Here is a 12,369-nt window from a genome sequence, read left to right as displayed (position 1 = left end):
TACCAATGTCCATAAGAAAAGCGACTAAGATATATGTACACACTCATATTGCACATATATAGCACTTAAAACACTGTAAAATTTATTGCACTTTTCTTTTTTGTGTGATGTACTCTACTGCTGCTGCAGAACAACAAATTACAAAACAAATCTCAGTGATAATAAACCTGATCTGATTCTGAATCTCTTGCCCTCTTTTTATCAGCCCCCAGCCTGGGAAAAAGACTTGTCTTTTCACCCTGTCTTTGCCCCTCATAATCTTCTATGCCTCTAACAGGTCACCACCTCCCAAAATCCTATGTTCCATGGAATAAAGTCCTAATCTAAGCAAGCTCTCCTTGTAATTCAGGCCCCCAGAAGGAAAACTGGCCACGTAAGATACTTAAATTACTCAAGGCACTTGAAATACCTTCTGCTTAAAAAAACAGCTCTGAAAGCAGCCTGTGTTTAAGGTAGCATCTCCCGCTAATTCTAAACTGCTGGGCTTTGGTAAAAAGCTACAAAAGCAATAAATCTAAGAGTCTAGTCTCCAAAGTCTAGAGCACCCAAACCCGTCTTTAACTCAATTTATTTGGAGAAATCAAATCTCTTTCAGAAACCAACAAAATTGCATGTTAGTATTGTGTCTAGCAAACTTTTCCATTTAAGTAGCACAAGTTACCCTCTCAAATTGCCCACATCAGGCGAGACAATGACACACCACCTCAGCACAACTCCCAGTGCTCGCACAAACCATTTTAAACAAGAAAGCAATTGATAGATTGAGGCAGGAAACAACTGACAAAATGTCCCTTTACCTGTAGTTCCTGGCATTTTAGAAAGCAATTTCATCCAGCACAATAATCTTCTGAATTCAGGCTTGCTCTCTGCTAAGTTTTAACCATTATTTATCATGTTAGGTGAACAGAACACTTGTTAGAAAAGGATCTGATTCTGAGATCCAATTTTGTTTGGTCTCACGACCACAATCTGTTGAACACAATCTTCAAATTGTCAACAAATATGTTACTACCATTAACAAATTCTGGTTTGAGGATGTATGAAAATCCGCTGTACATCTACTATATTGTCTCAGAAATGCAGTGAAGCTGGAAACTGATCACTTGTTGGAATGAAGTTAATGGAACAATATAAAGCAGAAATGAAACCAAAAGTTAAAATCTTTCTTGGCAAACTTACAGGCCACAACAAACCAGGGTTGTTATTAACCGTCAAAGAACAGAAGGTCAATGTCTCTCTCTAAACCTGTACCATAAGATTACCTCAATACCTACACTCATGTCTTTACCGACAATCTCCAAATGAATTCAATCACAGAGATCCTTGCAGTCACCCTTAAACCAGCCATGTCACTGACTTTCTGATAAAGATGCTGGAAAAGGGCCAGTAACATCATGAAGGATCCCGCTCACCCTGCTCATGGCCTGTTTGCCCCACTCCCATCAGGGAGGAGGCTATGCAGCATCCACGTCAGGACCGTAAACTCAAAAACACTTACTTTCCTCAAGCAGTAAGTCTGATCAACACCTCCAGCCACAATCCCAACCACCACCACTTCATCATTTCCTGACAGTCACCTTATGAACAGACACTTCTGTGTCTAGCATCACTTTATGGAAATATAATGAATGTATGTGAGTTGTGAGCTATCTTATGTATTTATATATATTGTGCTTTTTATTATTGTGTTGTTTATCTTATTGTGTTTTTTTTTTCATGCTGCCAGGAATCTGCAGTTTCAATTACATTTGTAAAGTCCTGGAAATGGCGTTAAACAATGTTGATTAGTCAGACATAAGCCAAGCTATACGAACACTTGCAGACGCTCTTTCATCAGCTCAGACATTCAGTCTTTATGAAGTTTCAGTAACATTATCAGTAATGACATCAACAGTGGAATGAAACAGCATTCCCCCCCCCCCCCCCGCCCCAGTTTGAAGGCCTGGTCCCCTAACTGTGACAGCCCACCCAATCTCTCCAAGAACGTCCCTCACTCTTTCCACCCCATGAGGATAGTATCTTCTTTCTGGTTTAATTAGATTATTGCAGCTGACATTTTATCAAAACTATTTACACTTCCTGCAAGGAACATATTAGATTGCTATTGGCATTTCAATGTCTTTGTTCGGTGTGTAATGAGTTTCCTGGTTCATTCTTAAGGTGAATGGCCACCTGTCCTCCCATATTGAAATGCCCCTCACACTCTGATGCCCACTCTTCAAACAGTGGCAATATCTTCCTCAAATCTTAAACAAGTCTACAGCTAGAGACTTTCATTTTTAAGTGTCAGAGAGTTATACAGCAATGAATCAGGCCCTTCAGCCCATCATCTCCATTACAACAGAGCTGCCTTCCTGAGCAAGTCCCTTTGCCTGAATTTGGCCCATATCCCTCTAAACCAGGGGTTCCCAACATATTTATTTATTTATTTACACTCACACTCACACACACACACACACACACACACACACACGCGCGCCATATACAAGTTGGCAACTCCTGCCGATCCATGTTCCTGTCCAAAGGCCTTTTATACATTGTAATTGTACCCACCTCTACCATTTTGTCCATGCACTCACCACCCTCTGCCTATCAGGTAGCGAATCATGCACAAATCAAAACAGAAACACGCCCAAGATCACCCCAGGACCATCATTACTGCAGGTGAGTAACGTCAACCACGTACAATGACAACACACAAGAGCATCTCATCATTCTGGTTACTTTTTTTTTCATTATTTGAACAATCTACCTTCTTTTGCACTTTGATTGTTGTTAGATGGTGGGAGTTGATGGCGGACCCAAATGCAAGACACAGACACTGAAGTACTAGGAACAGGTCTAGGTTTGTTGAGGTTGCAAGGTGAGTAAGGAAGAAACGACACTGGACATTGACTCAGGCCCTGGACGAGACTAGGACTGGACGTGGCTAGGCTACAGGACTGGACATGGAACTCCTGCACAGGACAAAGGAACACCAGCACCGGGATGGGCGAGGAATCTCCAGCACAGGACGTGGCTCTTGGACTAGTTGTGGCTCGGCATTTGGACTTAGGCTCGTAAGTACGGAACCGGAACTCCTCCTTGGAGCGCAGGGCCGGGGCCCTTACTAGGAAGCGAGGCCGGGGCCCTTACTAGGAAGCGAGGCCGGGACCCTTACTAGGAAGCGAGGCCGGGACCCTTACTAGGAAGCGAGGCCGGGGCCCTTACTAGGAAGCGAGGCCGGGGCCCTTACTAGGAAGCGAGGCCGGGACCCTTACTAGGAAGCGAGGCCGGGGCCCTTACTAGGAAGCGAGGCCGGGACCCTTACTAGGAAGCGAGGCCGGGACCCTTACTAGGAAGCGAGGCCGGGGCCCTTACTAGGAAGCGAGGCCGGGACCCTTACTAGGAAGCGAGGCCGGGACCCTTACTAGGAAGCGAGGCCGGGACCCTTACTTACGCGGGGCTGGGATGCTGTCTAGGACGCCGGGCTGAGATGACAGCCGAGGTAAACTGCTGAGGATTCGGGTGGGGACGATCCAGCACCGGACGAGGGAACAGCTGGGTGAGGTACTCCTGGGCTGGGTGAGGAACTCCTGGGCTGGGTGAGGCACTCCTGGGCTGGGTGAGGCACATGGACTGGAAGAGGCCCCAGAACTGGATGAGGACACAAAGCTCAGACTTGGACAGGGAACACGGTACTCCGGAACAGAGCCTGGACAAAGACCCAGAACATAGGTCTTGGTTGGAACTAGAAACCTGGGTTGTGACGCGGAATCAAAACCCGGGTCTAGACTAGGACAAGACGTGGTTACAGGACAGGACAAGAACGCGAAGCCTTGACTAGGACTAAGGAGACTGGAAATACAGAGCCTTGGCTTGGGCAGGACGTGGGCAGGGCTTCAGAAGGGGATGGGAAGGGAACAGTCCAGCAGGGAATTCTTGGTTTGAGAGGCATTTATGTGCCAGCCCACAATGAGAATCAGGTCCCTCAATTAAGGCACTCAACAGAACAAGGGAGAAAACAGGAAAACCCAGAACAAGGATCGATGGACCGGACCGTGAACCGGAATGCGGACGTCATGGACCGGACCATGACAGTTGTTTGCTAGCCTTTGTGTACAGATTTTCATAAACTGTACTGCACTTCTTTATTTTCCTGCAAATCTCACAACAGTATCTGCTGACATATGTACTCTGATAATATATTTACTTTGACTTTGACCTTCAGGCGTGTTATTGGCTACACCTTGCCCTGGGACACTCCGAGGTTGTGACAGGTGCTACAAAAATGCAAGGCTTTCATCGAGGTGTAACAAAATCAAACCCTCCATGCTGAAGAATAAAACAGGAGAGATTATCCAAAACATCATTAGAATGTTACCGTAAGGGAAGAGTTAAACATGATTTCTCCTTGTTATGTTAAAAAAAAATGGAAATTGGTAAGCAAAAGGGTGTTAGCTTAAGAGTGGGACTGTTTTGAGAATGTGCAAGATAACCAGTGCACATTGATGGTTTGAGAAAGTTAAGGAGGACATCTGCAGCCATAATAGTGGATAATGGTGAAAAACAGAGGAAAGGAGAGATCATTGTGAGAGTGCAGGTACCAAATGCACGGGAAAGTACTAGTGGAAAGACTTTTGAAGAATATAAAAAGGGGCATGTTTTTTGCATAACAGGGAGAGCTTTTCTTAGGCTAGGTCACAACCTGGGCCAAGAACTAAGAAGATAGAGACAAGTACATTGAGAGGGTTAGAGTATGTCAAGTTAAAGACATAGACATAAAGGCTGCAACAAGTTTGTTGGCCATCAGCAGATCAGGTTTAGTGGATGATAAGTGTTTTGCTTTCTGTACTAGTACACTGTAGACATTTGTTTTTCTTTCTGTATTGTGTTTGTGCTAGTTCTAATAGTGTTTCCTTGTAACCAGCAACCTTTGTGCAATGCTTGTGAATGCCCTGAGCCAAATCAGAAAAGAACACAAAATTAATTTTAAATATTTTCATTACAGTTACGCTTTACGAAGCTGTGAGTTTAGGTTATTTACCCAAACTTTCTCCAGCTTTTAACCAACATTTTAATATCGGTAGTCATATAATACACCTGAAATGTTTTACAAAATTCTAAAGATGCCTCAGTAGATTCAAACTTTATCCGTTGCTTTCCGTTCACTAGGCACAATTACAACTCAATTAATTATCAAATATGATTTGCCTTGAACACTGATCTCTTCAATCGATTCTCAGTAGCTACTCTGCCTGTGACCGCAGACAGTTGTGGACACAGCTCAGCACAACCATGGACACCAGCCTCCACTCCTTGGCCTCTGTCTACACTCTTCCTTAACGTAGCCAGTACAATCAAACAGCCCATCCACCACGGACACTCTCTCTTCTCCCCTCTGCCATCAAAATTCTGAAAGCACATATTACCACAACCTCATCCTGGTCTCACACTTCCTCTAATTCTGCATTCTGTTATTGATGCACTGTTGTGATGAACTGATCTGTATGGATAGTATGCATAATAAAGAAACAGAACACTCCAGCACAGTACAGGCCCTTCGGCCCACGATACTGCGCTGACCCTTTAACTATTTCAAGTTAAATCTAAATCTAACCCTTCCCTCCCAAATAGCCCTCCATTTTTCTATCACCTACATACCTACCTTAGAGTCTCTTAAAGATGTGTCCATAATGTTTCTACTCTTACCAAGTAAAGTCAAGTCACTTTTTATTGTCATTTCAACCATAACTGCAGGTACAGTACACAGTAAAAATGAGACAATGTTTTTCAGGACCATGGTGCTACATGAAACAATACAAAAACTACACTGAACTATGTAAAGCAACACAAAAAAACTACACTAGACTACAGACCTACCCAGGACTGCATAAAGTGCACAAAACAGTACAGGCATTACAATAAATAATAAACAAGACAATAGGCACAGTAGAGGGCAGTAAGCTGGTGTCAGTCCAGGCTCTGGGTATTGAGGAGTCTGATAGCCTGGGGGAAGAAACTGTTACATAGTCTGGTTATGAGAGTCCGAATGCTTCAGTGCCTTTTCCCAGATGGCAGGAGGGAGAAGAGTTTGTATGAGGGGTGCGTGGGGTCCTTCATAATGCTGTTTGCTTTGCAGATGCAGCATGTAGTGTAAATGTCTGTAATGGCAGGAAGAGAGACCCCAATGTTCTTCTCAGCTGACGTCACTATCCGCTGCAGGGTCTTGCGATCCGAGATGGTGCAATTTCCAAAACAGGCAGTGATGCAGCTGCTCAGGATGCTCTCAATACAACCCCTGTAGAATGTGATGAGGATGGGGGGTGGGAGATGGACTTTCCTCAGCCTTTGCAGAAAGTAGAGACGCTGCTGGGCTTCCTTTGCTATGGAGCTGGTGTTGAGGGACCGGGTGAGATTCTTCGCCAGGTGAACACCAAGAAATTTGGTGCTCTTAACAATCTCTACCGAGGAGCCGTCGATGTTCAGCGGGGAGTGTTGCTCCATGGCCTCCTGAAGTCAACAATCATCTCTTTTGTTTTGTTCACATTCAGAGACAGATAGTTGGCTCTGCACCAGTCCATTAGCCGCTGCACCTCCTTTCTGTAAGCTGACCACCACACCTGGCAGCACATTCCACACATCCATCTCTGACATCCCCCCCATACTTTCCTCCAATCACCTTAAATGCAGTACTCTTGTATTAGCCATTTCTGCCTTAGGGGAAAAAAAAGCCGCTTGTCTCACATGACGATAGCAAATCAATTTCCCTCTCCTTAGGATCTTTCCAGAACTAATTATCCTCAGAGTGTTTGATTCCCAACGACTAAGGGCAGTTTGTCACAATCTGCCCAAACCCCTGTACACAGTATAACCATTCAGCACATCAACATGAAATGCTGTTGTAGGAAAGCAGCATCTGTCATCAGAGATCCTCACCACCCAGGCCGTGCTCTTTTCTCACTGCTGCCATCAGGTAGAAGGTACAAGAGCCTCAGGACCCACACCACCAGATTCAAGAACAGCTACTACCCCTCAACCGTTAGGCTCTTGAACCAGAGGGGATAACTTTACTCAATCACCTGCCCACCCATTGAAGCGTTCCCACAACCAATCGTCTCACTTTAAGAACTCTTTATCTTGTTATTTTGTGTTCTCATTACTTAGTGCTATTTATTTATTTATATTTGCACTTGCACAGTTTGTTGTCTTCCGCATTCTGGCTGATCTTTCACTGATCCTGTTATAGATAATATTCTGGAGATTTACTGAGTATGCCCACAGGAAAATGAATCTCAGAGTTGTATATGGCGACATATATGTACTTTGATAACAAATTTTCTTTGAATTTTAAACACAAGAGATTCAGCAACACACACAAAATGCTGGAAGAACCAGCAGGTCAGGCAGCATCTATGAAAAGGAATAAAGAGCTCCTTATTCCACTCCATAGATGCTGCCTGACCCACTGAGTTCCTCCATCCATTCCTGTGTGAAATTCTATGAATGCTGGAGATTTTAGCAACACACACAAAATGCTGGAGGAACTCAGCAGATCTATGGAGAGGAATAAAGAGTCTACATTTCAGGTTGGGACCCATCATCAGGACTGATGAAGACACTTCACCCTGATGAAGGGTCTCTGCCTAAAACACTGGCTGTTCATTCTGCTTCACAGATGCTGCCTCACCTGCCGAGCTCCCCTAGCATGGGTGGCAGGGTAGTGTAGTTGTTAGCGCAATACTTCTCAGAACCAGTGACCCGGGTTCATTTCCCACTGCTGTCTCTAAAGAAAATGTATGATCTCCCTGTGACGGTGTGGGTTTCCTCCGAGTGCTCCAGTTTCCTCCCACAGTCCAAAGATATACCGGTAGGGAGGTGAACTGATCATTGTAAATTATCTTGTGATTAGGCTAGGATTAAAATCGGGGGATTGCTGGGCACTAAGGGCCAGAAGGGCCTATTTCACGCTTTATCTCAATAAAATATTCTTTTAAAAATGACACCAAAGGAAGTTTTACCCTGGGGGAGAAAAGGGTGCATGCAATCAGCAATTAGCAACACCTTCTCCTCACTCACTCGTTCCAGGACCTTTTTTTAATGACCTTCAACCACCTCCTTCATGAAACTTCCATCTCTTCACCATCATTCTGAAGGTAATATAAACTATTTTGACCATGACAACTCTCATTCATACAAAACCCACCTTCAAACCCTGGAAACATCCTCACCAACTGCTCGTGCTTACTGCTGTTCAACCTTCAGCTCAGTCCTTGGAGAAGCCAGACGTCCACAACCAATTCAGTTGTAGATGGGATATCAGCTCCCACACAGTGTGGGTTCACCTCCCAGAGAGGAAGAAAGTACCAGGTGTGGGTAGATAAAGACATACCAGGTGCCTCGGTAGTGTCACAGTTAGCACAATACTATAACAGCTTGGGGTGTCGTTGTTCGAAGTTCAATTCCAAGATCATTTGTATGGAGTCCATCTGCATCCCTGTGGAACGTGCTGGTTTCCTCTGGGTGCTCTGGTTTCCTCCCACAGTCTGAAGACGCAGCGGGCAGGTTCATTGATCAGCGTGATTAGATTAGGGTAAATTGGGTTTGTGGTGTTGCTGGGGTGGTGTGGCTCGAAACTCGAAATAAATAAAATTACTTTATTTGTTTCCGCAACCCACACTGTGTGGGAGCTGACATCCATCTACAAATGAATTGGTTGTGGATGTCTGGCTTCTCCAAGGAACAGCAGTAAGCACGAGCAGTTGGTGAGGATGTTTCCAGGGTTTGAAGGTGGGTTTTGTATGAATGAGAATTGTCATGGTCAAAATAGTTTATATTACCTTCAGAATGATGGTGAAGAGATGGAAGTTTCATGAAGGAGGTGGTTAGAGGTCATTAAAAAAAAGGTCCTGGAATGAGTGAGTGAGGTGTTGCCATTTCTTCCACGTAATCTGGTGCTCACATCTTTTGCCAAGTAGCCTCACACATTGTCATCTTTGCTTCCACATTCTGTGGTCTAGAGATCACAGCAACCTCTTTAACTCGTCCCCACCGCCCTCACCCTGTGGGGCAGATCCCGCCCTCTCTCAACCTCTGGGGCAGATCCCTCCCTCCCGACCTCACCCTCTGGGGCAGATCCCTCCCTCCCTCCCGACCTCACCCTCTGGGACAGATCCCTCCCTCTCTCACCCTGTGGGGAAGATCCCTCCCTCCCTCCCGACCTCACCCTCTGGGGCAGATCCCTCCCTCTCTCACCCTGTGGGGAAGATCCCTCCCTCCCGACCTCACCCTCTGGGGCAGATCCCTCCCTCTCTCACCCTGTGGGGAAGATCCCTCCCTCCCGACCTCACCCTCTGGGGCAGATCCCTCCCTCTCTCACCCTGTGGGGAAGATCCCTCCCTCCCTCCCGACCTCACCCTCTGGTGCAGATCCCTCCCTCTCTCACCCTGTGGGGAAGATCCCTCCCTCCCGACCTCACCCTCTGGGGCAGATCCCTCCCTCTCTCACCCTGTGGGGAAGATCCCTCCCTCCCGACCTCACCCTCTGGGGCAGATCCCTCCCTCTCTCACCCTGTGGGGAAGATCCCTCCCTCCCGACCTCACCCTCTGGGGCAGATCCCTCCCTCTCTCACCCTGTGGGGAAGATCCCTCCCTCCCGACCTCACCCTCTGGGGCAGATCCCTCCCTCCCGTCCCCACCCCGTAGGGCAGATCCCTCCCTCCCGCCCTCACCCCGTAGAGCAGATCCCTCCCGTCCCCACCCCACCCTCTGGGGCAGATCCCTCCCTCCCGACCTCACCCTCTGGGGCAGATCCCTCCCTCCCGACCTCACCGTCTGGGGCAGATCCCTCCCTCCCGTCCCCACCTTATGGGGCAGATCCCTCCTTCCCGTCCCCACCTTGTGGGACAGATCCCTCCCCTTCGCCCATTACCATCTTCCAGCCACCAGGACGGGTCGATTTGATCGTGGTCCCTGTCGCTCATGTCGGCGGCGGGTGTGCTGCGTACTGCTGTCCGTGCCCGCGGTGCCGCTCATCGGGCCGGCCTTGGGCTCCGGGCTGGCGCCGCCACTGCCCCAAGCCCTCGGGCCTCACAACATCCCCACCGGAGGTGGAAATGACGTACCATCGGAGCCCGCCCGCCCGGACAACTGCACATGGCAGTTGATCCGTGCTCAATTGAAGGCTGCGGCGGCCATTTTTGAGACGGGCAGCCTACAGCCTACCCACGCCCCCCCGTACAATGCAATTCAATCCGCTCTGAATTCAGTCAGGTTCGTTATCCTGATATTTGCCGTGAAATGTGTTGTTTTGTGGTAGCACTAAAATGCAAGCATAGCAAATTATTATAAACCACAATAACAATAAATAAGTAGCGCAAAAGTGGAATAGCGAGGCAGTGTTCATTCATAGTAATATTGTGTTCAAGGTAGTGTTCCTAGGTTCATGGTCTGTTCAGAAATCTGTGGTAGAGGGGAAAACGCTGAGTGTGTGTTCTTCAGGCTCCTGTACCCCCCCCCCCCCCGTGACAGTAATGAGAAGAGGGCATGTCCCAGGTGGTGAGGGATGCCACCTTCTTGGGGATTGGCCTTTTGGAGATGTCCTCCATGGTGGGGTGCAGTGTGCCACTATGTTTGGTTGCATAATTGCAAACTTATCAATAGTTGCATGCATGAACACCAAAAGCCAGTTCCTAAAGTCTTAGAATCATAGTAAAGTACAGTACAAAATGGGCTCTTCAGCCCAACTAGTCCATGCTGACACCACTTAAACTGCCTACTCCCATCGACCTGCACCGGACCATAGCCCTCCATACCCCTCCTATCCATGGACCTATCCAAACTTTGCTTAAACATTGAAATTGAGCTCGTGTGCACCACTTGTGCTGGCAGCTTGTTCCAAACTCTCACCACCCTCTGAGTGAAGAAGTTTCCCTCATGATCCCCTTAAACTTTTCACCTTTCACCTTTAACTCATGACCTCTAGTTCTAGTCCCACCCAAGCTCAGTGGAAAAAGCATTTACCCTATCCATATCCATCAGAGTTGTGTATGCCTCTATCGAAACTTCCGTCAATCTTCTATGCTCCAAGGAATAAAGTCCCAACTTATTCAATCATTCCCTATAACTCAGGTCCTCCAGACTCAGCAACATCCTCGTAAATTTTCATCTTTCCTGTAGGTAGGTGACCAAAAGTGCAAACAATATGCCAAATTACACCTTACCATAACACCCCATCTCCTGTACTCTATACATTGATTTATGAAGGCCAATGTGTTAAAAGCTTTGTTTCTGACCCCATTTACCTGTGATGCCACTTGTATCGAAGTATGGACCTGTATTTCCAGATCCTTTTACTGTATCACACTCCTCAGTGTGATACCGTAAACTCTGTAAGACCTACCCTGGTTGGTTCTACCAAAGTGTAATACCTTGCACTTGTCTGCATTAAATTCCACCTGCCATTTTCAGCCCATTTTAGCTTCTGATCCAGATCCCTCTGCAAGCCATGATAGCCTTCCTCACTGTCCATCACATCCCCAATCTCGGTGTCATTCGCAAGCTTGCTGATCCAGTTAACCACATTGTCATCCAGATCATTGACATAGATGACAAACAACAATGGACCCAGCACCAATCTTCACTGGTCACAGGCCTCCAGTCAGAGAGGCAACCATCTACCACTGTCTGGCTTCTCCCACAAAGCAAATGTCTACTACCTCATCCTGAATGCCGAGCAACTGAACCTTCTTGACCAGCCTCCCATGTGGGACCTTGTCAAAAACCTAGCTAACGTTCATGTAGACAACATTCACTGCCTTGCCTTCATCCACTTTCCCGGTAACTTCCTCATAAAACTCTATAAGATCAGTTGTACTACACATGAAGCTATGCTGACTGCCCTTATCAGTCCATATTTATCCAAATACTCATATAGCCGGTCCCTGAGAATACCTTCCAATAACTTTCCCACAGCTGATGTCAGACTCACCAACCTAGAATTTCCTGGATAATGTTTAGAGCCTTTCTTAAACAGTGGAACAGCATTGGCTATCCTCCAATCCTCCGGTACCTCACCTGTCACTAAGGATGATTTAAATATCTCCGCTGGGGCCCAACAATTTCTGCACTTCCCTCCCGTAGGGTCCGAATGGACACCTTGTCAGGCTCTGGGGATTTATCCTGCTTTCTTTCTTTTTACAATATTTTTATTCAGAAGAAAAAACAAGATTTACAGAGTGCAACACATAGATACATCTCAACATAAATTGTGTACATTCATATATTGTAATAAAATTGATCAAAATGTTATAGCATAACACATAAAGGTATACCACTCTGTAATCAAAAATTTAAAGATAGGTCATATATCATAAAAGAAATTTTTTATATA

At 46.4% G+C, this 12,369-nt stretch overlaps 1 protein-coding gene across 3 annotated transcripts in view; it reads right to left on the bottom strand.

Annotated features, from left to right (window-relative positions):
* Positions 1-10,092, bottom strand: part of LOC140726096 (tetratricopeptide repeat protein 31-like) — an 88,281-nt gene extending 78,189 nt beyond the window's left edge. For all 3 annotated transcript variants that reach the window (XM_073042048.1, XM_073042049.1, XM_073042050.1), the window contains exon 1: positions 9,910-10,092. In XM_073042048.1, the coding sequence (XP_072898149.1) occupies positions 9,910-9,961 (52 nt within the window). In that variant the 5' untranslated portion in view covers positions 9,962-10,092. The remainder of the gene's footprint in view (positions 1-9,909) is intronic.
* Between the last annotated feature and the right edge of the window lie 2,277 nt (positions 10,093-12,369).

The sequence above is a fragment of the Hemitrygon akajei genome, chromosome 4, assembly GCF_048418815.1.
Source record: "Hemitrygon akajei chromosome 4, sHemAka1.3, whole genome shotgun sequence".
Taxonomy (NCBI): domain Eukaryota; kingdom Metazoa; phylum Chordata; class Chondrichthyes; order Myliobatiformes; family Dasyatidae; genus Hemitrygon; species Hemitrygon akajei.
This window is presented reverse-complemented; position numbering and strand designations above follow the sequence as displayed.